Source organism: Rousettus aegyptiacus, unplaced genomic scaffold (genome assembly GCF_014176215.1).
Source record: "Rousettus aegyptiacus isolate mRouAeg1 unplaced genomic scaffold, mRouAeg1.p scaffold_m13_p_2, whole genome shotgun sequence".
Lineage (NCBI taxonomy): Eukaryota > Metazoa > Chordata > Mammalia > Chiroptera > Pteropodidae > Rousettus > Rousettus aegyptiacus.
In genome coordinates this window covers 171,223,020-171,249,265 of record NW_023416295.1, presented here as the reverse complement: position 1 = coordinate 171,249,265, position 26,246 = coordinate 171,223,020, and the positions used below count along the sequence as shown (strand labels likewise).

Here is a 26,246-nt window from a genome sequence, read left to right as displayed (position 1 = left end):
ACTGCAAAAACTTGTCGATGGAGAAATGAAACCAAACCGACAACAAGCATAAACGCATTAAGTCCGCCGAGGGCGATTGATTGATTCGTCAATGGAGAAACCAAACCAAACAAACAAAAAAGTCAAAAATCGAATTGTCAATCTTAGTTAGCTTATCTTTTTTTCTAGCAGTTGATTGATTCGTCAGTAGAGAAATGAAACCTAACTAGAAAGAAATAAAAAATTGTCAACCAGTTATTTATCTTTTTTTTTTTTTATGGCGAAATTGCCTTCAGTCAATTAGTTACGTGGGAAAATGTTTGCAGCAAAAATGCTCGCAGCAAAGACGTTGCTGAGAAAGTACCTAGAACGGAAAAGTGCCAAGCACATCCACAGAGACAAGGCGAACAGTGGCTACAGCCTCAGGGCAGGAGGCCAGAAACATTTCCCAAGGGCAGAACGGCGAAACAGATGTTTTGCAATCACTCAGCAGCCGAAAGTGGGACTGTCCCATTGCTCCAAAGTGGCTGCCCTAATTGTCCGTCCCTGGAACGCTAGAGTGTGTGTGTGTGTGTGTGTGTGTGCGCGCGCGTGCCCCTTTAAGGCGAATGTCCAATGGGCCGCAGCTTGGGATTCCTTGGTGACCAATTCCCTGTGATTTCTAGAATTTAGGAACCTGAACGGACGCGGTGGCGGGAGAGAGAGCCTTACTTCAGACCAAGGATTACAGGAGAAGTTCGGCTGGGCTCTGAGAGGCGGGAAGCAGAGGTTTTCTGGTGGTCACTTGCTTGGAGATCCTGCCAGAGTACGTGCCATGCAACCCTGCGGGGCTAACAGGTGCCCGCCACAGCACTGCCTTGTGTAGGAAACGTAATGGAGGTGGCAAAAGGAATGGGACATGCTCCACAGCAGCCACACCTCAAAGGAAATATTTTGGAAGAGGCAGTGAGGGGATTGTTTAGAAAATACTCATCAGTCCTCTAACTCAAATTTGATAAGTGGCTTCTTTCAAGACTTCCAAAAATGCGTATACACTACATATTAAATGAGTGGCCGGGGTTTCCATGTTATACATCACTTTAAAGCCATTTGTTCATTTAACGGCTTTTGTTAAACATCTACTATGTGTTGGGGCCTCTTCTGGGCACTGGGGATATAATGTGGGCAGAACAGACAAGAACGCCTGGCCTCACGGGGGTGGGAGGGAGAGTGGCACATAGTAAACACCAGAATAATTATAATATATAGTATGTCAGGTGGTGAGAAGTGCCGTGAAGACAGTGAAAACACAGAGGAGGGATGAGCAGTGCGGGATGGTACAAGGAAGGACCTCGCTTGGTGGGGGGAGGGGGCATATTCTAAACCTAAAGGAGATTGGGGAGCTGAGGGGAAAGCAGCAAAGGGGGGGGGGAACGAGGAGCAGCCAGGGAGGTGAGAGGAGAACCAGGGGGAAGGGTGTCCAGCGAGCCAAACAGAGAAAACGTTTCAGTGAGAGAGAGGGAAAGACCCCCCACATCGCATCATCCAGCGGCGACGGTCAAGCACCCACCACTAGGACCATCGGTCGTTCACTGTGATCCTGATAAAAAGCATTCGAAGGAGTCGTGGGGATTCCAGAGGGAATGGAAGGAGAGGACTTCGAGATAACGAATGTAAACGATTCTTGTGAAGAAGTGGAGTGGAAGCTGGAAGGTGGTTCAGGTACAAGGGTGTTTTTTTGTTTGTTTGTTTTGATTTGTTTTGGGTGTTTGGTAAGACGGGAGACAGCGTCTTTGTTTGCTGATGGGAATGATGGAGCAGAAAGGGAAAGAAGGTCGGTGCAGGAGAGAGAAGGGAGAATGTCTGCTAGAAGCACAGCCGGTTCTTTCCTGACAGCTGCAGGAGAGTCAGCGCGTCTGAGCGCAGTTGCGGGAGGTGGGTGGCTGCAGCGAGTCAGGTGGGGGCTGGAATGTTTCCGGTGGCTTCCACGGTCCCAGTGAATCTGAAAGCAAGGCCATCGGCTGGGAGTGCAGTGTGGGAGGCGTGGTGGAGATTTGAGGGGCAGGGAAGACACGACATGGTCATCTCGAAGATTACAGGGCAGCATCAAGGGCTCGGTTGCGATCAGAGGCCGCTCTCTTGGTTCAGTGGTCAGTACTGGTTCACAAGGAGAAGGACGGCTGCACCTTCCCGGCGTCATCGAATACCACTTTGGTTTTCTAGCAAACCTATGCCCTTTAGGCTAGTCCCTGACTCAGGCAAGATTAGATTTCTATCTAACCCTTGTGGTCAACTCTTGAGACGAGACTCAATCTCAGTTTCTCATTTCCTCTTATGTGGGGAGTTTCCCCTTCTCTCCCACGGACTTCTCTGTTTGGTGTGAGCATAGTGTAAGGAAAGAGTGTCCACAGGCCTGACTAGGGCTGAGAGCTGATCGGGATCCTGGGGTAGGACGGAAGGTAGGCTGAGAGATAATGGAGAAGCGCTTTGCAGTAAGCAGCTCTGGAAGTGAGGTGGCCAACAGAGCCCCCAGTGGAATTCTTGGAAACCCTATGATTATAATTATAGACGATTTTAGTTTATGAACTTAAAATAGATGATATGTGCACATGGCAGAAAATTCAAAGATACAGTGAAATGCAAATCTCCTTCTGGCCCCTGGCCTTCAGCGGTATGGTTCCCTCTCCAGGGGCAATCCCTTTTTTTTTTTGACAGCATCTTTGTTGTGTATGGATAGTTTTAGTGATTCCTGAAGAAGGAAGGGGGATGTATGTGGGTAGGTCCATCGCAGCAGGCAGGAAATACTTACTCAGGAAACTGGATGTCTATAAAATTCTTGGGCACGTATCCCTCTTGGCTGCCAAGCTCTGCCTTGAACCACTCCTCTTGGTTACTTAAGATCTACGTGGAAGAGATGGAGGACAAAGGCACTGTAAGGACGCCAGGAAGCAAACGACGGGGCTACTGGGCGAAGGATGCCCTTTTGGATCCAGAGGAAAACAGCAACGGCACGGCTGCTTTGGCGGGGGAGCTGCATGCAGGGTCATCTTCGGCGTTTAGCTGCTCTTGACCCCACACTATTTCTGCACAGGAATCACCCACGCACGTGACCCCCACCACGGCGTGGCCTTCCTGACTCGGCACTCAGGCGCTTCCCCGAACCCCTTTCCCTATTTTGGAAATTCATATGTCCCACACTTCAGTACCTAAAGTTCATCATCTGGGCCGGGAAGGCCAGAGTGACTACTCCATAGTCCAGGGAATCATGAAACTTTAAAATTTTTAATTTTTTTTTTAACACGCAGATTAAAATTTAAATGTCCAAGTGGGGCCAGCTTGGAAAACAGTAACTCTTTAGGTTCACACTCCATATGTTTCACGAACAATTTGGACATAACTCAAGACATCTGGAATGTTTTTTCTAAACTTGCTTTTAGAGCCAAGCCACAGGCAAAACCAGAAGTTCTGTCTCGTTACTATTATCCACCTTGACCATGATCTCAAACGTCATCGTCTACCTTGATTACTCACGTGACTTACCAGACTTGGCTCTCCGTGGCTTCTGGTAAGAAACCGTTTCACCATTAAAAGACAAAAATTTGCCCACACCCTTCTCTGAGCATGTTTCTAAAGTAGGTGGCACGGACTCGAACAATAATTCAAAATGGAGACGGCAAAAAGATGGCAAGAACCTTGATGATGTCGCTGAGCCACTGAATTAGACATCCCGGAGCCCGCCTACTTTTGGGCTTCGGATGAGAAATGATAAAGTTCTGTTATTGTTTAAACCATTTTTGTTACCATTTTTTTTTCTGTGTGTGTGTAGCTGAAAATGTCAACTGATAAAACTGCTATGATGAAGGGGAAAGTAGAAGATGGGTAGGAAGGACTACCTGGAGGAGAGGCCCTCTGGGTTGCCCAGGCAACGACAAGGGTTACCCAGGAGAAGTCTGATGGTGGAAGAGCTACTTCTGGGCTATGAGAAAGTGCAGTGCATTCTGGGAGCAAAACGCCTCAGTCTCGAGGGAGTTGAGATTGTTGCGTCAGGAGTAGAGAGAGAGGAAACCAGAGGCTCCAAGCTTTGTGGCCCACGTTGAAAAGTTTGGATTTTCATCTCGAAATTTATGGGGAGCCATTAAAGGGTGACCCATTAAAGCAGGGAAATAACACTGTAAGAATTGGAGTCAGGAAAAAGGGCTGCATCACTGTGACAATGGATTAGAGGGGCAGAGTCAGGGGAGAAACTGCAGGAAGATGAGTGTGGGCTTCCAGGTTAGAGATGAGGGGATCTGGGTCAAGAAGAGGTCGGGACATACTTTACAGGAATCAGGCAGCAAAATGGGCAGGATTTCACGACTGTGTGTGGAGTTAAGGGAGATGGGGAATTCTGGGATGGCTCTGGGTTTCTGGCTTGGGAGACTGAGTGGGTGGTGATGCCTTTACTAAAATAGAAAATACAGGAGGAGAAGTGGGTCTGAGGAAAAACTCATGGACCTCAGATTGCGTGCGAGTGAGTCCAAGTAGCCCCTGGGGCCGTCTGAGAAGCAAACCTCCATTGAGCAGCTGGAGATGTGTGTGTGGACTCAGCACAGAGGCTGGGATTTCAGAGTCATCTGAAGGCGGATGGAATAAAAGCCATGGGTCTCCTGAGTTTCCTCTTCCAGAGATGGGGAGAGAATGGAATAGAGCTAAGCAATCAAGAAGCATCTATGACCTATTTTTGATATCCTTCCTAAGGTAGAAGGAAAAGGATAGCATGTTGAGTTTGGAATGAGAAGACCTGGTTTCTGGCTTGGCCCTGTCACTAGCTATATGACCTTGACAAGTCCATGAACCATCTGAAAACTGGGGACAGAAATAACGGGCTAATGCCTCACAGAGCTGAGGCAAGGATCAAATGAGTCCCTGTACCTGGAAGTCCTTCAGAAAGTGTCTGCTGTTTTTCAAAAATATAATTCTGTAAAATGCGATATTCTTATGAGGGAGGACTCCAGCTCTGAAGGACGCGGAGGGGTTTTATAAGTTCTTTAAAGTGTTCTATGTGTATGTTTTCAACTCCATCATTTGTTCTGAAGAAATAAAAGTGTGTCCCATATTTGAGTGCTAGAATTGCTGAGAAAAGAAAACTTCATAGTTTCTAACATCAAATGTGACTGTTGGTATCACTAAGGACGTGTGGGTATGTGTATGCTGAGAGGGGTGGAGGCGGGGGGGAGCAGAAAATCTAGGTCAGAAGAACTAGAAACTCGGCACTAGTGCCTGGTAGTCACATAAAGAACACGAGGATGTTTCGCTCCATGCCATCTCCCCTGGATTTATGGCCTTGAAATTCCTTTCTCTGGTCACATGAGAATTTGGAGTTTGGCCTGGGTGGCAAATGTCAAAAAGGAGGTGTGAGCGAGGATGGGGTAACAGAGGCCATTTGGAAATTGGCTCCTCGCGGTAAGAACCACACTCTGTCCTTAATTCTCCGACCTGAAACCAGCTGTAATTTTAGTAATCGTGGTTCAAACTCATCTACCTCCTCCAGCAACTGAAAGATTACCTCAGAATGCCGGCCATTTCTCCTCACCACCCGGTGCTCGGTCTGCCTGATACTGCGTTCCCAGAGAGGTGAATTTACAGGCTATTTTTGGTGGATAGAAGACATGGTTTTAAAAAAATCCATTTTCTGCAAAGGAGAGTATTTGGGGGGAGGAGGCTTCCTCCTGCTGTCGTTGGCGCAGGGCCCCAGACTTCCTGTGCTGCTCACCTCTCCCATCTCCTCGGTTCTTCTATCTCTCGTACCCATCACGTTACCCTGAGCAAGGAGTTCAGCCCAAGCACGTGAGGTTTGACACTTAGCTTTACCGTATCTTAACTCTTATAATGCTGCCTACGAGAATACTCTTCTGGGTTACTTGGGCTGAGGCTAAGTTAGATGTGGGAGGAGGACAAAATCTACAGTTGGAAGAACTTTAAAATCGGATGGAATTCCAGCTCTCAGAGGCAGAGCAGAAATCTGAAGTATTGACGAATGACGTAGGATTAACACTTAGTGCTTTTAGGGTGTCGTTTTAGTAGAAAGAAATGAGGTCGAGTTAGGTGCATTGCAGAGGCAAGTAGAAACTGGACCGGGTCAGGAGGTGTTTTTAAACGACTGACAGATTCAACTGGTGCTGTGTGCAGCTGCATGTCCAGAGGTTGGTGACACAAACTTGGAACACCTGACTCCTGACTATTGAGACGTTTATCTCATGGAAGAAGCAATCAAGTCACTTGGCAGGACTTCCCCAGCCACCACCTTGTTCCGCATTCTGTGATCGGCATCCCGTGAGCCCGGGCTCTTTGTACTCAGGTGCTGGGAAAACAGAGGTGAATAAGCTGGGGTCTTCACGCTGGGGAACTCACCGTCTAGGGGCGGGCTGGGTTGGTGGTGAGCTGGGCAGATGTTGTTTTATACCTTTCAGTGAAGAAGTCTATTTAGTCTTTTAGCACTAGAGGCCAAACACAAAAGAGCATCCCGGTGTGAGTGGCTGGGCCATTCAAGAGCTGGCTTTGAAAACGATTATGAGGCTCCCGGGGTGTGTTACCCAGCTGTGGGCGGGGGTGGGGGGACAGATGTTGCAGTCGTAGTCACACGTAGAGATCCACGGGCAGAGCCACTAAGCACGTGAAGCAGACATTCTGCGAGGCTTGGCCAGGAAGCCCCTTCACTGTTCTCTTCCTGCTACAGCTGCAGCGGGCACAATTTGAAAAAAAAAAAAAAGAGGGGTTCGGCCTTCTGTTGGAGTTCTAAGCAAGCATGCGGAAACTCAGCTCGACAATTCAAGAAATACACACAGAGCACCTGTCTGGGGCTGTGACTTGTGTTCGATGCAAAGACGACCCCAGTGTGGCTCTGCTCCGGGGAGCTCACAGACCGGTAGAGGAATCGAACACGCATTTGCTCACCACATATTAGGGAGTGTCGCCTTTCTGCCATTCCAGACACAGAGGCAGACCCGGTCCCCACCCTTACGGAGCTTTGGCGAGTGGCCAACACAAAAATGGCAATCAGGAGGATCCCACAGGGCGAGGGCAGCAACGAGGGGTGTACAGGGCGCATGAGAGGGCACAGGGGCTCGGCCGGCCCGTCGGTGGCTGTCGTGTGAGGCGGAGTCATAAGCACCTCGAATGAAGCGTGTGTGGAGCGCTGTGGAAGAGCTGAAGAGGGAGGGTGACTCCTTCTCCCCAGCACCACGGAACGGGAAGATGAGTGAGGATTCCGAGAGAGGTCGTCAAATATGTGCGTGCAGGGGAAGGGCGTTCAGAACATGGGAGAAGGCCCGAGAGAGGACGGTATATTGCAGTGTGTGTGACCTGGGGGCATGAGCACACAAAGATGGGTGTGCGTGCGTGTGCGTGTGTGTGTGTGTGTGTGTGTGTGTGTGTGTGTTCAGGCACGTGAGCATGACGAGGCTGGGTGCCGGGTTGGAGACAGATGGCTTAGATTTCAATCAATTGGTAATGGGGAACCACTGAATGCTCAAGAGTCAGGAAGTGATATGATCTGATTTGTCTTCTGGAAAGATCCCTCTGGGACTGGTATGTAGAATGATTGAAGGAGGAAGAGCCAGGAGGTGATGAGGTCAGTCAAGGGGCTCTGGCAATAGTCTGAACAGTCAGAGGCAGCAGGGATGAGTAATACTGGTAATAAGGGGGCCATTTATTGGGCTTCTGCTTTGGGATGGGGCCATTGCTTCTAATCTGTTCCAGAACCCGATAGATACGGCCTCCTCACACAGATAAAGATACTGAATGTCGGAGGGGGCAAGTGACTGGCCAGGTCCGCACAGCTGGTAAGCTGGGATTCAAACTCATTTTTATCTAGTTCCAAAGTCCATGCTCCTTTCTAGTGCGTTCGGCTCCTGTCTAGCGATGGGGGGGTTTGCTCGAGAGAGAGATCGCGAAAAGGAAAATGTTCGGAGCAGAGGACGGTGTTCAGGAGTCAGATAGAAGCCCAGTCGGACCCAGGCGAGGGTCAGTGGCACAGTTAGCAGCGATCCCTGGACGGTGTCGCATTCTACAGGCGATTTAGCAGGGTCCGCAGGGTCCACGTGAAGGGGATCACCGGTGCGCTGTCAGGAAGCGCTGGGGGTAAAAGCCGGATGCCGGAGGGTCCCGGCGGAACAACTGGGAGGCAGGGCAGTGGAGGCGCCCAGCGTAGAGAATCCGTCCCAGGGTTGGCAGCGAAAGGGAGGAAAGGAATTGGGAGCTGGATCAAGAAGCAGAGTTGAGAAACAGGTTTTTCATTTTTGTTTTTGTTTTTGCTTTTACTTTTCTGGGGAATAGAGAAAACTTAAGCAAGATACGAGGTTCTGTTTGCAAGGAGAGATGGGAAGGAAAGTTGCCCCACCCGCCCTGGGCCTCTTTCGTGCAAGGACACTCTAGAGTCACATGGTCACGATACTCCCCAGCGACGAAAGGGACTGCTCGCGGTGGGGCACATCCCTCTGTTACCTTGGTAAGAGCCCAAAGAAATGAAGGTCACCTTTTCCAGGGTCAGCAGCCTAAGGACATTTTGACCTTGAGAAACTCCAACGTTGAAGACACGCTTTTTGCAATCACATCACTAGATCTTGCAAGGTGAGAGCGGTTAGAAGGGTAAACGCTGGGGGTGCTCAAGCTCTAAGCCCAGTCATCCTACCTGCTTTGTGCTCCAGGGACACCTTCTGAGTCACGCCCTCGCATACTGACAGGGTTCTTTCTATAGCGAGCGAGCGTGATTCTTCATAGTGTGACTATGGTGGCCTCATGCTGCTGGGCAGTCTGAGAAGGCCCACGTGGGCTGTGAGGGTCAGGCACCAGGCTATCCGAGGGTGCTCTGAGGCCAGGTGGGGGGACATTAGCATCGCAGACTCCCCAGTGGCCTCAGGAAGGGCTTGTACTCTTTTGCCCAAAATAAGGATTCAGAGGTGGAGTCTTTAAGGGTGGGGCATGAAATCTGGGAGAGGCCCAAGGCTTCTTCGGGTCAGTAAGTGGCCACTACAACTCAAGTTTTAAGAAGCCCCCGAGTTGGGGGGCGGGGAGTGCACAGCCTTTCTGAGCCATGTCTCCTACAGCCGCCTTTCCCAGGCCGTCTCCACCCACAGCCCCTCCCGCAGGTTCCAGCCAAGCTGGCTCTCACAGCGCTCCCAGAATCCCACATGGGCTTGCGCATTTCTGACCTTTAGCTAAAAGCCCGACTCACCTTCATTGCAACCCTGACAACCAATGCTGCCACGCAGTCCTACGAACCCATCTTTCAAGGTAGGGTTGTTCCCTCACCTGTGCTCCCCCGAGCTCTAAGATAAGGAGGTCTGCAACCACCTTTTGGATAGATTTGTTTCCTCCTCCAGAGATGCTGAGCATCTCAGGACAAAGATGGTGGCTTACGCCGACTGGATGCCCATCACCTGGCCCGGCAGCTGGCGTACAGGTGCTCAGAAGGAACCCTTTTGACAGAGGCGACTTTATGATTATGATTATGATTATGATTATTATTTTGAAAAGAACTATGTATAGTTCTTAAGACACAAAGGCACGGATTGTTACATTAGCTCAGCGGCCCGATGAGAGCAGCCTAAGCTCCCCGCGGCGCGCCTGGGCCCCACGTCGCCTACCTTCAGAACGTCTCCGGTGTGAAAACTCAGTTCGTCCTCACCCGAGGCGGTGAAATCAAACTTGGCGATGGCTTCCATGCTGGAGCGCGAAGCTGGAAGAGAAATAACGTGGTCATTGCGTCTTTCTGCCAGAAGAGCAGCAGAGCAGATGGTGCGGAGCAGCAGTCCTAGCGGTTGGTAGGCGAGGGGTCGGATGTCTCCGCGCGGCAGAGGGAGGCGCAGGCGCACAGTGAGCGCTTTTGTTTTCCAGAAGAGCTGCCGGAGCCTCTAGGATCTGCTTCCTGGCATCGTTCCTGGATCCACCAGATGCCAGGAGTCGGAAATGAAACCCGGCGATACCTTACCCTCTCCTTTCATCTCCCTTTGCCTGCCCTAGCCCGTCACCATTTCTGGGGCTTCTCCATTTGGGGTTGGTGAGGATGGAAGACTTGCTATCATCTCTAACTCGAGGCCTGAGGGGCTGGAAAGACTGTTCTGTAAACACCATCCCAGGCTGTCCCTTGGCAGCTATATTTAACCAGGCAGCGTTAATTAGACAGATGCCATTGTGTCTTTTACATCTGAATCATTTAAGAGAATTAGACATCGTTGGCCAGTGGGGAACTTCCGTCCTTCTGCGTGGTTTGAGAGTAGAAAGCATCCTGGTTTTTTGAGTCAGGATATTCAATTAGTCAGATTCCTTGTTTTAATATTATAGTGTAAGCCAAGTACATTCTGAAAATTTTTCATTTTAATATTTCTGCATTGAGTTAAAATATCGACCTTTCCCAGTAATAGATGAGACCTGTGTAAAGATGAATAAGTCAGCCTTCGAATAAAATACAGTTTTGTTTTGTTTTTTAAGGAGCCAGTGAGGATGTAATAGAAACAGCTGAGTCCTGGTTTTGCTGGCGAATAGCTGTATGACCTTGTGCAAGTAACTAAACCTGTCAGAGTCTCAGTTTCCTTATCTGTAAAATGGGGGGTTGTAATATTCGACTTATAAGGATGTGGGATTAAATTCAGTAATAGATGTTAGATGTTATACAAAATACGACTAAGTAGTATCGATATCTTAAAATGACTTGATGGAATGAATTTATCCTCAGCAAAGGTAGCCTGGCCAAAATATCAAGGAGTTCTCCCATTTGTAAACTTTTCTCATTGAAATTTGATGTTTATTCTTCATGATCCTCAAATCCTTTGATCCTCTGCTAAGAAGGCCTGCTGTCAGGACGAAGTCTTGAAAGCCGTTTTGCATTTTTTGTAAAATTTGCCTAAGTCCGAAACCCCCAAACCTCACCAACTTTCAGTGACCAGTACAGTGGGACTATAATTGTCCTCTCAGTGGGAATTTCTGCCCAGGTGACAAAATTCGGGTAAGTGAGGAAGGTGGCTGTCCGTGGGAGAAGGCATCAGGCAGAAATCAGGGGACTAAAGCTGATTGCAACAGTGGTGATAGCAAGAGGCTTGTTTCTTCGACTTTCCACATTTGCTTGGTCTTCCAAAGGCAATTTGTAGAAAGGAATATTACCAGCCCCAAGGATAGATATTAAACAAAAAATACGTCAGGAGCCAAAGTAAAATGTCTTTGCTAACTGTTCAAGCTTTATCACCAGCTAAAGCTCTTTTTCCAAATGACAACAACAGTTGTTGTTTGGTACTTCACAGCAAATTCAGCACTGTCATGCCGTCTCTTCCCAACAAAAGCACTGAGGAGAAAGTATATGTATATACTTTTTGTACACTTCCTTCAAGATCTGTCTATCTAAGGCAAATTAAAATTTACGTGACCTAGGATGACCCACTCAACAGGAAGGCGTATTCTGCCTTCCTTAGTGAATGTTAAATGTCTTTGCTGATTTGATTCACTCCATTACTTTAACATGCAAAGCTTTCCCTAATTAAGACCTTGCCTCTAGTTTGCACCACATTAAGATGTGGTTTCTGTGGGTCACCGTCCTGGTATCAAAAGTAGACGCTGGTCGCCTCAGGAGATCAAGTGTCAGGTGAACGGTCTTAAAAACCAAGATCCCATTTCTATGCAAATTTACCTTAATAAGCATGATGGAGACAAGGGGAGGCAAATGCTAAATATATTAGAAAGTCACATAAATTGGAGAAAGGGGGAAAAAAAAAACCCAAGGCATACTCTCAATATGACCTTGAGCTTGGGAGGAGCTTTCCTACATTACATGTAGCTCAGATCAGGCCTGGGAGCTTGGTCCAGGCAGGCTCTAAGTCACTTTAGGGAAAAGGTCGAGGCAGAAGTACAATTGTTTCTGAATAGTGGCGCTTTTCTCTGCCTCCGCCCAGGAGGCAGGTGGCGCAGCAAAACCAAGGACACCGGCTCATCGCAGAGCTCCCTAGCTTATCATATTAATCCTGGCTCAAAAAAATAAAAAATAAATGAAATAAAAAAAACAAAACCAATTAAATAAGCCGACTCTTCATGAAATTACTTTGAAAAAATTCGTTTGCATCTCACTTCCATTTGTGAAATGAAATCTGTTCAGATCTGTTCGGTCAGAGGGAGACATTCAGGGTAGAGTGGGATACGCTCCGGTTTTGTTCAAATCACAGGGCTTTGCAAATTCTTCCCTTGAATGGACCATTTTCTGCATCCCTAATAGCAGAGAATGGTAAACGTACCACCCTAAGGGGTCAGACTTCTGTTTGATCATAGAAATGCATGGAAATATCCCATTCCTGTATATCTATTAGTTTTAATTCTGAAAAGTTTTAAATTACCGCCAGGGAAAAATAAAACTGAACTAACATAGCTTATCCATTTGTTTTATAATCTGTACCTACTGCTACTACTGCATTTGGGAAACAAAAAAAGTATGTATGATGGAGTTAAAACCACGGTAGCAACAATGTCGAGACATAAAGGGTGGGCGGGGGGAGAGCGGGAGAGGGAACAGCGGCCTCAAGAATTCAAGAGTGCAGCGGCGCTTTCTTGATGCTGTTTGCAGTAACAGTGCTTTGACCTCAGGGGGGGATGTAGGCAGAGCCACCTCTTCAGAGAATCTCCCAGACGAATTATATGTGCTCTCCCTGCCAGTAATCAGCTTTTAGAAATGGCTGAAATGCTACCTTCGGTAGAGTGTGGGTGAGAAGTGACAGTATCCACCTCCAGCACCCTCCCGGTACCCAATCCAGCCCCGCTGACAATGCCATTTGTCCAGGAATCCCACCTCGGAACGGCGCAGGGCTCCAGCCCCTACTGCCCCCTCTGCTTCTCACCAGCCCTCTGTATCTGTCTCACCTCCCCCGTTATGACTTGCACATAAGATCCATCAGCTGACCTGCAACACAGATCTGCTTCTCCACAGGGCCACGCCACCCAGGACTTCCCCAGGCACGGTTTTCTCTGCCCTTGCATTTCCGTGTAAGCTTCTTTTACCACCCAAAAACCTGAAAAATATTCAGGCTCCCAGGAACGTTTACGTACTTCTAAAATATAGTCACCACAGAGGATGAAAACAAAAGGTACGAGACAAGCCTTTAAAACATCCTTTATTTGAAAGCCAGATTAAGTGAATGTGTTCGGAAACACGTAGTCACCATCAAAATGGTACCAGGCAAGAAACGTCTTGAAAGATTTCAGCTCCTCCTAAGTTGGCTATGAATAGCTAAGCTTTCTGTTTTATACATCTCGTAAAAAGAGCAATTGCATAACTCCACAAAGCTGTTTGAAGCTTCAGGCTCAGGACCCATCGAAAGAGGGAGCTGGGTCCTAAATTGAATCAGTGACACCACTTCCTCTTTTTCTGGGGAGAGCTCTAGTTTGAAGAGTATATGACCTGCCCAAGGTTACGTTGTAATTCAGTTAAGATAACGCCTTAGGGAATAAAAAGAAAGAAAAACAGTTCTTGATAAGTACAGTTGACTCGAACAACATGGGGGTGTAGGGGTGCTGGTCCCACGCACAGTGAAAATCCATGTATAACTTTTGACTGCCCCAAGACTTAACTGTCTCTCAGTATCCACGGGAGATTTGTTCCAGGACCCCTAGCAGACACTAAAATCTGAAGATCTCAAGTCCCTTATATAAAATGGTGTAGATCAGTGCACACAATAAGCCCTCTGCATCCGTGGGGTCCTGACCTCAGATTGTTTATTGAGAAAAATCTGTGTATAAGTGGACCCACCTGTTTTAAACCCACGTAGTTCAAGGATCAACTGGATTGCTGGAAGTGTATTTATCAGGGCATTAGCAACAAACACAATTTTTATGAATTTATCTTGCACGTGAAATGAAGTGGTAGAATGGTGAGGAGTTTACATTTTAGGATTTGGGCTGCAGCTACCAAGGGGAGATTGGCTGAAAATGTGAAACTGTACCAGCCATCGAACTTCCCCTAACGCGGACGCTGGGAACCCATTGCCTTTCTATTTGTCAGAGGATGGAGAGGTGGAGGGTTTACTCCTTCTGGAACCGACAGGGTCAGCTCCATCACTTTTCAGAAGCAGGAAGCCTTACACTGCTAGGAGAAAATGATTATAGCTAAGCCTCGCTGTGCACAATAGCCATGTTCTTGAACAGTTATTATGAATAGAGTATTTGTAAATGGAATCATATTAGCATGCATATGGAAACTCCATTCCATAAAGGAGCCTCATGGTGAATCCTTTTACAAAATGAAAAGGAAAATTTGGTATGCAAATCATTATTTTTTAATTTGTCTCTTTTGAAGCCTGGATTTTCCTGCACTGAGTCTTAAAACAGAGCACACCTGTATAACCCTTGTAGCACCTGGGTTAAATAAGTACTACTTTTCCCCCTCCTTAATTCTCAAAACCGTTTTTAAAAAACTTTCCTATTGATATATAACATTCTACCTTGGCGTATAAACTAGGAGTCATCAAACGTTTTCTGAAAGGGTCTGAAAGTAAATATTTTTGGCTTTGTGGCCATACAGTCTCTGTCACAACTACTCACTTGTGCTGCAGAGGAGAGTAAAGGAATGAGCGTAGCTGGGTTCCAATAAAACAAGATTTACGAATGCTGAAATTCGAATTTCATATATGTTTTACATCCCATGAAATATTCTTCTTCTGAGCTCCCCCCTCCCCAAACCATTTTAAAATGTACAAACCATCTCAGCTCATGGTCGAGAACATGTGATGGGTCAAACGCGCCCTACTGGCTGTAGTTCACCAACTCCCGGCATAGAGATTCATAGCTGTATCCTGTCTCCCCTATCAGTTTGTAAACTTCTCGAGGAGAAGGAGCAAAGGCTTAGGCGTAGATGGCCCTGGATTTAGCTCTAAGATGTGCGGTTTGCTTCCCGAGTGTCCTGTTTCTTCATCTATAAGACACGAGTGACCACACTTACTTTACGGGGCTGCTGTGTGTTAGTACGTGTCCAGATCCTGACACACAGTAGGTATTCAAAAGATGATACTCATTGCTGTTGTTATTTATTCTTAGATTCCCTTCAATACCTCGCCAGTGCTTAGCAGGCATTTAGTCATTATTTGCTGAATGGATTAAAACATGATAAATGACCTGCCATCAGAGTTATAACTGTCATTGATTCACTCAGCAAAGGGGCAGCAGATAGAAGGACACATCTACAAGGATCAATTAATTTCCCACTCACTCAAAGGTGCCCTGACTTCTCAGCAAACTCAGCCAGAGATAATGAAGCACACATTCACGCTAATAGTCTGATTTATTTAGTCCAACAGAGGGCAATGGCGCGCCCCGAACGGTCGATTCTATCTTGAAACTTTTCTTTGCATCCTGAGTCCTTACAACCTAGACAGGTTTGGCAATTGTCCTCATCATCTCTTGTCTGTGTTAAGGCATTTAAACTTTAGTATTTAAAATTGTCAAAAACCCATTAAATAGAGAATTGCTTAGATCGAAAAGAATTGAAAGTCATCTGCTCTGGCACATTTCCTGAGGCTTAACTTCCCTCTGTGTTTCCTGAAAAGATGTTCCTTGTTAATCTCAGAGCGACTAGTCTCTCACTTCCGCTTTTGATTCTAGGTTAATGATTTGTGCTGAGACCCCTATTTCGTGTTTTTCTTTTGTCTGAACCTTACCACTGTGGCTGGAGCCTTTCTGTCTTAGTTTATCTCAGTGTCTTCTTCCTATATCCAGCGCCCAGTAACAGGTGATGAACTAAGGCATGACAGCTCTAACCACCCCTGTAGGGTTCCCGTAAAAGGAAAACATATAGTAGGGGTTTCAACACAAATCAGTGACCTCAAAAATTTGTAAACATAGAACGGACAGGCACACCTATCAGCTGCTGCTTCAATAGTAGTCGTCCAGAGACCCAAACCAATCTATTCTGGAAAAGAAAGTGAAAAAAGAGAAAAGAAAAAGGCTGAGCATGGCCAAGAGATCAAGGCTGGCCTTTCCTCATTTGGGGCTCTCAAATGAACATTTTTGCTCTATTCTAAACCAGCAGAATAGAATCCTTGCTTACAGGAGACCTTTTAATCAGCTGGCTGTATTGGAAATGCTAACATTCTTCCTGAATGTCTAACAAGCCTTATTTCTTTCTTTACTGTGCCTTTCTTTACTCTTGAATTACTTTTAACTTATTCTCTGCAGCGTTTAAAATAGAGACCCTCAAGTCCTATTCCAGTAAGATCTTCCTTCTGGTTTCTCTGGAGACTCAGTGCTGTGGCCAGGTGCAGAAGGTAAAGCAGGAGTTAGATCAGCACCTATGACCCAGTCTGCAGGTTGCCACGTACTTGGGAATGGCCATCAGGGACCTCTGCTTAGAAGATTTTCAACCAGTAGTTTCTACGCACGTCTGGACCTCCCAAGTCAGATATAGGATCATTCCACCCTTTGGCCTTGCCTTGAGATTTCTTCCTATTTTCCAAATGGGAACCATCTCCCCAGCTAGAAGGCACTTGGTTTTTAGGGTTCAAAGCCAAATAAATATATTTTGAAGACTTATAGATAAACTTTACACAATTGGAGAGTCCCTCTAAATCCTTTATATCCTTATCTAATCAAATTGATGTTCCGTATGGTCCCTGTCTGTCACTGTGGATTAGGGCGATTTCATTGGTCTCAAGAATGCTTTTCTCTTTTTTAATTAGCTCCTCGGGTCTTGCTTAAAGTTTTTTTTTGTTTGTTTTTTTGGGCAAGAGGAATAGTGAGGGGAAGGAAGTAAAAGAGGAAGGAGACAGAGCAGGAGACTGTCCCCGTGCAGGTCCTCTGCCCTCTTTTGCCTTGTAAATCGCGTGATGGTCAGACAAAAGGTCATTTGCTCTTCCTTTTTTCTGATTTTTTTAAAAAAATGTTTTCTGTTGAAGCATAGTTGACATACAATATTATATTCATTCTTCTGATTATTTATGACCTCACTCTTCTTTAATCAACACCAGTCTGGCTTATAAAACATAACATTTTTTAGTACATCACACAAAGTCTTATTTGTCCTCAAATTTTTTGTAAGAAACATATCTTTTTCTTTTAGTATAATGTGTATGTCCTGTCAATCTCAAGCAAATTCTCTCCTTTTCTTCCTAACTTGTCACTCTCTGCAGGGTGAGGTTGCCAGCAACTGTGAGGTTCGTGGGTCCTGGGTGCCAAACAGACCTGGTTTCAAATCTCAGGTCTCTTGCTTACTTGGTAGCTGGGAAACATGGACTTCTCCGTGCCTCAGTTTCCTCATCACGAATCCAGCTGGGAAACATGAACTCCTCCGTGCCTCGGTTTCCTCATCACGAATCCAGATCATAGTCCTCACTCCACAGAGTTATAGGGAAGGAGATGTGGGGTGTTCAGCTCATCGTCGGTGTTTGATAGTTTAGCACAGTTTAGCATTTTTGCATCTCAGGTATCTACCATCCTTTCTTGTAGAGCAAAAATATCTCAAAACCGTTTTTAAAGTGTGTATCCAGCAAGCATATACCCACTTTCAGCTATTTAAGTCCTCATTTTCCCTTACTCATCTTGGGCTAATGCTAGCTTCTCTTACTCACCTAGGAGCCCTGACAGCAGAGCCATCAGAAGGTACAACACCATGGAACCAAGACGATCCAGTGAGTAGAGAGAAAAGATAGCACTAACCGAAGAGAAATGAGAGGTTGAGAAACAGAAAACTGACTTGGCTCCTAAACCATGCCGGTGGCCCAGAGCTCGGTCACCATGTTATTATTTTTAAACAGGAAGCCTGGGATAGCCACACTGGGAGAGCATCTGGACCAAGCCTCACCAAAGTCTAGAAACGCCGGCTAAGACTAAGACCGTTTACTGAGATGGTTTATCCCGTGCCAAGGGCTTCTACAAATGCTCACCCTTCGCAACATGTATTATCATTATCATGCTCCCTTCACAGCTGGGAAACTGAGGCTAGAGATAAGTGTACACGTCTGCTGGCCTCTAAGGCCGCGCTTCCCTTACCACACGTGGCCTCCGCGGGTCCCAGCGAAATAGTGAAAGGCCTGCTCTAGTTCGGGACCATGGCTAACCAGCCGAGGGCCCGCCGAATCTTCCTGGGTGGCTGTGCTTCAGCCAAGAAAAATAATGGCAACAACTGTCACGTATTTACAAAATTCGAGCCCTTTACTCCTTGGTCAAAGAGGCAAAGACTACAATAAACCTGGCTGACCTGGGACTAAGCAATCACGTGCTTTTAGGCAATTGCAGAAATGGAAACAATCTCAGCTAATAAATGTACAAGCCACTGTTCTGTTCTATTCCTTTCTGTTCTCTCTCTTTCTCTCTCTCTCTCTCCCCACCCCTCCTTCTCCACCTCTCTCTTCCTCCCTCCCTCCCTCTCTCTCTCCCCCCCTCCCTCCTTCTCTCTCTGTTTCTGATTCTCTAACCTTCCTCACCATCAACTGTTCTCACAATATTTTTCGCTTTTTTCAAGTTCTTTTTCTTTCTCCTCGAAGCATTACTCACCTACCGTGAATCTAGTTAGAAAAAGTGTGTCCAGAATACTTTTGTTTTTAAATCCCCTACACTCTTCTTATTGAAATGACGCCATAAGAAAACATCAGTCCAAAACCACAGCAAGAATGAAACAGGAAGAGCCCACCAGGCCCGCCGGAGGAGCTTCCTCCCGCTCCGCTCTGCCGCGAGCCTGGCAGATCTCTTGCCGTTTCCTCGTTTTATCCTCATTGTTTCCTGAAGCAATAACGACTGTCTACAGAGACACCATGAGTCCTGCAGTGAAAACCCCGACATGAATAAAGCATTGGAAATACCCACCCAGAGTCAGAAACTATTTACCGAGCCCTACAAGAAGGGCTGGCGAGGTGGTGGTGGGTGTGAGGGCAGAGCGAGAAAGAAACAGACAGACAGACAGACATGTTACACATCTCCAGGGCTTCTCCTTTTTTTTTTTTTTTTTTTTTACTTCCTACTTTCTATTCACATCACGATTTCCCCTCGGATGTGTCACCAGGATTTTATGGTGCCTTTATGTTCTCTTTTCCTTCACTTCCCTTCTGTTCACTTCATGTCTGTTTTTATTGATTTGGGCTCAGAAAAGGTCGCTCATTTGTCATGCATTTGAAAGCCCCCACGGCCTCGCTCTGCGGTCCGCCATTCGCAGACGTTGCGACCACGCTCAGCGTCCTCGCTCCGTCCCTTTACCGCCCGCGCTAATTCGATTCTTCTTGGGCCAAAGCACACAACGTTGTGGACATGGCCGCATGAACGCGATGACTTTCATCCTCGCGCCCCTTCGGCTCATATTCCCAAGCCCCCATTTCTTACTGGAGCACGGGTCATTTTTCAATGTGTCGGTCACGAAGCTGGCGAGAGTGGACATTAACCCGTGTCACATTGCTTCGTTTGAAAAGTTAGAGGTGATTACGTTTTTATGTATCGAGTCGTCGTCGCATTAAGGCACTAAAACGCGCCAGTAAAGGGAATGACATTGCAAATTACTTCCATCGAATGAATCATTGTAACGTTCTCACTTTTGGAAAGTGTAGGTCTTAATCTGAGTTTGCTTAAATGGAGGAACCCCTGTATTTGCCATGTTTAAAGTAGCTTTCTTTCTTTTGAATTGCCAGTTTTGATCCAGTGGAGCCCCACGTCTTAGATTCTCAAAGTCAGAAGTAACCCCGAAAACTGCTCCAGCTTTTCCCTAATTTATTGGGATGATGGATAATAGCGCAAGGAGGAGTGGACGGGAAGGAGTGAACTAACAGCCCAATGGACCGTCATATCGAACCAAAATGTCTCACTGTACTGCTCAGTCTGAATTCTGCCCTAAGAAATAAAAGCATTGACTATATGAGGACGATGCTCACAAGTCCCAATTTTTTATTTCTAAGCTTAAAATATCCCCAGCGTCCTCTACCACCTTCTATGCCACAGGGTTCAGACTCCTTGTTCTCCTGGTCCTTCGCCTCAGGTCACATTGCAAGTTTTCAATGTTCTTCTCAAAACGCTTTACCTAGAATTGAATCCAGTATTCAAGATATAGTCTGAGCTGGGCTGAGTAGAACAGGACTATTTAATTACTGTATCTGTACAGCAGATTTTCAATAATATGTTACACTGTTTGGAGTCAAACAATGACCATGGCAAAACCCCAACTCTTTCCCAGCATGTAGAGGGGTCAAGCCGGGCCTCTCTGCTTCCGCGGGGGATTTTGGAGAACCACAGTGTGAGGCTCGCATTTAATCCTTTTGACTTTTTTTCTTGTTGTTGTCTCCCACGGTTGGCAGTTTCTTCCGTCCGTCACAATTCTTTTGGGCATTGATTTGTATTCCTGTTTTCTAGTTATCTCTTCCAACTCTTTTTTTTTTTTTTTTTTATAAGCAAACTTAATGCCTTTTGGGTCTTTATTCCATAATAAGTGGAACACGATACTTTGGGGTCAGAGGTGGATTTGAATCCTGACTCCTTCCTCCACCTGCTGTGTGATCCTAAGCATACTAATGATCTTATTATTATTTTTTTTTAATACTGGTTAGTTTGAAACTCAATCTTGTACCTGAAGACTTCCTCCAGGCTGTCATTAACCTATTAATCAGCATTCTTTGTGTATCGACTCCAAATCCACTAGATTAAGTAGCTATCATTCGGCCTGTATTTCTGCATTTTCTTTTCTAGGCCATCACAGACGCACTGAAATGAATCCCAGTGTTGGGCCTGTGGCCCTTTCCTTGTCTGCCAGTTTAGGGATCCTCTGGGAAGAGAAATAAAGCAGAACAGCGTTGACTCTTCTTTTGGGGCCATACTCGGGGGGGAAAAGCAAAGTGGAAAAAAATTCATCTTCTCTCTCGCTCTTCCTCTTTTGTGTTTTCTGTTCCTGGCTCATTGTCCTCTTTTCCGGGGGCAGCTGAGTTTCCTTTAGTTAGGTCTTTTAAATAGGCTGCTGTCGCCTTTCCAGCCCGCTTGATGGAGCGAAGACCCCGGAGTGAAGACCCTTGTGTGCTGAAGCTTCTCACGAACGCTTCCTCAGAGAGTCGTTTGCCCGTTCAGATCCACAAGCTCCCAGACCCACTCGAGACTCTCCGGTTGTCATTCCCGACCTTCGGCCATCTCTCCCCAACCTGTCTGTCTACAGCGACCTCAGAGTATCACACACGCTTTAGTAAATAGCTTCTCATCATTCCCCGAGCACCCCAGCTGCATCTTTGCCTCTGTACGGGTCCTCCTCCCACCAGCTAACTCAAACTACGGTGATGCACCGTTGCGCAGGTTGTACACTGCACAAGGGCCCACCTGGTCGAGACTGCAGTGGGGGTGTCCATCTGGGGTTCTCCTCATCAAGCTGTGATCCTGTAAGGGGGTCATGCTTCCCTAACTTAAACAGAGGCACCTGGCCTGACTTCAGCTGCTCCTCCCAAGCCTGTGCTCTGGATCTCTTTTGTTCTCCTGGGGGACTCTATGCATCTACCCCTTGCTTGGTGCTGCCACCACGTCGAGTGGGGTGGCCCGGGACATGGGCTTTGGGAGTCAGGCTTCCAGAGTTCAAATCCTGGTTCTCTCACTAGCTATCTGGGTGACACTGAGCAAGTTATTTAATCCTCTAGGCCTCAGTTTTCCCATCTTTAAAGCAGGAGTAATAATAGTGCCTGCTTCATAGTACCAATAACTAGCTAACCACGGTTGTGACACGCGGTGGCTCTCAGGAAGCATGAATGAAAAAGCGGATACACCTCACCGAGGAGGGCGGCTAGAGAAAACACAGATTGCTCAGGTCCGACGGAATGCAAACAACAATTCGTTTTCTAGTACATTTCAAATGTTTACCTTCTCTATAGAAATTTCAAAGCGTTAAGAATAAAGAATAATGGCAAGGAATCGTTTAATCTGTTCACCCTCTCGTCTCGGGTCTCCCTGCCGATCCCTCGCTTCACAGAATGGTCATCACACAATATCTCATCGGTGAAAACCGGGAAGTGGGTTAACCTGCGGGACGAGGCCTGAGGTCTTGGGATGAAGTCTGTAGGTGTTCTCCTGAAAGTTGTGGTCTGCATGCAGAATATATATTTTCTTATTTATGTATATTTCTAGCCACAAAATGTCCTACTTCCTACTTTCTCTGGTTTGTGTGTGTGTATGTGTGTGCATATTATTAGAATAGTTTGTGTTTTGATAAATGGATTTTATATTTTGAAATTTCTGTTTTTAAAAGTGAATTTTTTTTGTAATCCATACTTGTGATGAAGCAGGAATCCTTTAAGCCCTCTTACTTATTCAGATATCCCTCTTGTGATTATTCTGGCATTTCACATCATTATTCTCAAATTCACGATCTGCTTTCTCATAGCTACAATTTGTCAAATTTTTCCATACCTGGCATTTGCACCACAGTAAGAAAATTTCTAGGTACCAGCCCCAGTAAACTATTAGTCCCATCAGGTAGTTACCAGATCGACATTTACTTGTATCACCATGGATCCAGTCCTGATGACAAATAGTCCTCAAATCGGTCGCTGATACCTCATTCTTTCTTTATATGATTTGTGCCTTCCTAGAGCCTCGTCTCTTCCTGGAACCATTGTAGAGGAAGTTACTAAACCACCGACAGTACCAAATGTGGTTCTGTTCTTTTCATGATTTTCTCTTTTTTTATAGTCTTGCTGTTCAAATCCTCCATCACTGACTCCTTGCCCAGATTCTTTTCTCTCTCTCTCCCCTAACTCTGTCTATATGGCCAAGCAGCGGTGATCTCTCCTTGGGCTACTTACTCTTTGGATTTTCTGCTGCTTGGCCCTCCTGGGCCATCACGCTCCTTATCTCTCTCAGGATCTCCTAGGTTTTATGCATTTGCTTGGCCAACATTTTGTGGGCCCCGCTTTGTGCCAACCACTGTGCTGAGCATGGAGATCCCATCCTAGACCTCAACTGGCTCACAGTCTGGTAGGAAAGACAGACGAATCGACTGAACAAGTAAGGTCAGTGTAATAATGGAGCCAAACCTCAAGTGGTTGAGAAGCCCAAAGGAGTGGCTCCTAATCCAGCCTGGGATAGGCACAGGTGTAGGAGGAACCAGGGGAAGCTTCTTAGATGAGGTGACAGATAAACAGAGTCTCGTGCATAAGGAGGGGGCATGTACGTTACAGACAGAGAGAATGGCACATGCAGATAGGGGTCGGGGAGCCCAATTGGTTCGTTATGGTTATTGTGGCCCAGCAGGAGATGGGGAGTGGTGATTTGAGCTGGGGGCAGGCCATGGAGGGCATTGTATAACACACCAAGGATTTTGGACTTTATCCCAAAGGTGATGGAGAATCACCAAAAGTTTGATAACATTTGCATTAGAAAATATGGAATCTGCTGGCAGTATGATGGATTAAAAGGCAGGGCGAACTGGAGAAGGAAAAGCTATTGTAGTAGTCTTGGCTAGAAATGATGAGGGGCTGCAATATGACGGTGAGAGACTGTGCCCTTTCTCTCGATACTGGACCTTGGCACATGCTTTTACCTCCATAGTAAGTGCTTTCCATGTATCATCTCATTGAATGCTTGCAAGAACCTGAAGAGTAAGAACGATTTTCATATTCATCTGACAGATGAGGAAACTGATGTTCAAAGTCCTTAAATACATGCTCAGTTTCACATACATCAACAAATGGTGGATCCAGGATTCAAATTCGGCCTGTGTACCTAACCAATACTGTCCCTGGTCTTGACTTGAGAGAATCACTGTGACATTTTGGCCAACCAGGAGTGGCTACAAGTCAGAGAAGTCGAGAGCAGCGCTATCCAGGAGAAACATAATGCAAGCCACACTCGTAATTTTAAATATTCTAGTAGCACATTAAAAAGCAAAAGGAAATTATTACTATTATTTTGAATTTTTATTAAGAGTTTATTTGAGCCAAACTGATGATGTGTGCTGGGGAGCAAGGTCTCAAATGCTCCCCAAAGGAAATTATTTTTAATAATTTGTTTTATTTAAACTGATATATCCAAAATATTATCATTTCAATGTGAAATCAATGTAAAATATTATTAAAATATACATTCTTTTTTCTGAACTAAGTCTGATATGTATTTTATACTTTTGGCACATGTCAGTTCGGACCAGCTTTATCTAAAGCACTTAATAGCACATGTGGCTAGCTGTTACCATTTTGGTCAGCATGAGTCTAGAATGGCTCTTATATTTCTTCTGTGGGCAATATGGTAGATGGTAATAACATCTTTGGAGGTAAGGGAATATAGGAAGAAAAGATAAATTGGAAAGAATTTGAAATGCAAAACATCTAGGTAGAGATTTCCAGTCAGGGGTGGTATGTAGGTGTGGATCGTAGCAAAAAAATCTGAGTAGGCATATAAATTTGGGAGCTAGTCTCATACAGATGGTTGTTAAAACACTAAGTAAGAAGAAAGCCATGTGGGGGGATTGTGTAGAAGGACGGAGCCTTTGGAAGCAGCAGGGAGAGATGGATGCCTTGTTAAGGGGGAGGAGCTCATTTGCAGCAGCAGGCAAGGCATGAGGCATCTCCCCTTGCATGGGAAAGAAGGAAGACAAGGTGAGTGTGGATGCAGAAGGAAAGTTTGCATCGGTAAAGCGGGTAGGAGATGCAGAGATGGGTCTTCTAATCTGACATTGGCAGGGGTTCTCCTGGCTCATTCTACTACTTTCTTCTCTTCTATAGAAAAATGAGCCCTAGCTTTTATATCTGACTGCTCACAAAGTCTATACCTGAAAAAGGGATGGAGAGGTAAACAAAATATAAATGTGCCCATCCAGGGACTAACACCAAGATGAACACTCGTTTGTCCTAATTCCCACCCCAAATATATATTCTCTCTTCACTACACCCCACTCTCTCTCTCTCCCTCATTACACTTTTTATTTTGAAATAATTATAAACCCACAGGAAATTGCAAAAATAAAAATAGTACAGAGAATTCCCCTATACTCTTTATCCTGCTGCCTCTAATGGTCACATCTTATCACACCATAGCACAGTATCAAAACCAGGAAACTGACATGGTACAATACTATTCGCTGGGCCGCTATCTTCTCTTTTACCACTTCTTAGCAAGAAGTACCCTGAGTAAAAAGAATTAAAATCATGTAAGATGTAATGTCGAATCAGGTCAAGAGCTTTGTGTATGTTCAAGAGGTTTTATCCCATCAGCTAAATGACATGAATCAAATACAACACTATATGCCATCTAAATGCTCAGGCCGAAAATTCCTTCTTACAGCCATATGTAATTTGTGCCATCATTATGCAGTTAGACCAGGCTCTTTACTGTCTGGTTGGCTTTATCTCATTATGGAGAACAACAAAGAAGAACAGACAGTTCTGTTGCTCCCATCGGCTTTTATAACAAAGAATGTGTGACTCAGTAGAGAGAAGCCAGGTGCCCAGATGACAGCGTCGTACAACCCAGGTCTCGCTGACTGCAGAACTCGAGCTGAGTTTATGACATTGCCCTATCTCTTGGTCAGTGACTATTTCATGTCCCCATTTCACAGCAGAAAAATCGATGGATTAGGAGGGAGTTAACACTCACATTAATGACTTCTTCCAATTTTCAGGCGGGGAGGCTTTCAGAGGGACCCACAGCACCCAACACAGAAGGCTACTCAATAAATGGCAGGACTTTACTCCAACCAGCTCACAAGCAAACAGACCCAGAGGAGACAGGGCCCATCCCTCAAACAGTGAAAGAACAGATTTCTCTTTGCTATAAGGATACATGAACCAGCGAGAGAAAATTAAGCCAGCTTGAAGGGAACAGTGGCTGTCCATCAGCCAAAGTTCCGCCAAGACAAATAACCCATTTATTACCAGAGTGAGAGAGTTCCTCCGCGTTTTCACTGTAAGTGGTAATTTGTTAACAGGTAAACATGGAATGACTTCCTTTCTCCCTCAGAGATAAATGAGCTCTAGTTCTCAAAAAATAATATATTGGAAAGAGGTAGAAGACAGAAAAAAAGGACCGGCTTCTGCACGATCCAAAAAGCAAAGGAAATACATATTTCTGGTAGCTAGATGAAGAGTTTGGCCTTGACAATATCCGAGCAGCTGAAGAAGAAAACATTTAGCAGGAACAGGCTGCATGAGACCGGTCAGAGGTCTTTAGGCTGAGCGACCTCACCAAATGACATTTCTCCCTTCTTTATTTTGTGCATCTACACCTTCCCTTACATTGCATTATATCTGTGCTCCCAGGAATAAGATAGTTTTTGTCGAAGTCGAGAAGACAGCCTGACTGAGAGCCATTTGCAGTTGTGAAGACAAATTGAAGGGAACAGGCCCCAG

General features: G+C 45.9%; 1 protein-coding gene and 1 long non-coding RNA gene across 3 annotated transcripts in view; one reads left to right on the top strand and one right to left on the bottom strand.

The window, feature by feature from the left end:
- GRAP2 (GRB2 related adaptor protein 2) overlaps window positions 1-26,246 on the bottom strand; it is a 60,268-nt gene that overhangs the window by 10,454 nt on the left and 23,568 nt on the right. For both annotated transcript variants that reach the window (XM_016126447.2, XM_016126446.2), the window contains exons 2-3: window positions 9,582-9,673; window positions 2,768-2,859 (exon numbers count right to left, since the gene is read on the bottom strand). In XM_016126447.2, the coding sequence (XP_015981933.1) occupies window positions 2,768-2,859; window positions 9,582-9,659 (170 nt within the window). In that variant the 5' untranslated portion in view covers window positions 9,660-9,673. The remainder of the gene's footprint in view (window positions 1-2,767; window positions 2,860-9,581; window positions 9,674-26,246) is intronic.
- Window positions 589-19,992, top strand: LOC107500814. The gene is made up of 4 exons (XR_001594596.2): window positions 589-784; window positions 1,469-1,680; window positions 17,530-17,585; window positions 19,572-19,992. It is a non-coding gene; the product is annotated as an uncharacterized LOC107500814 (long non-coding RNA).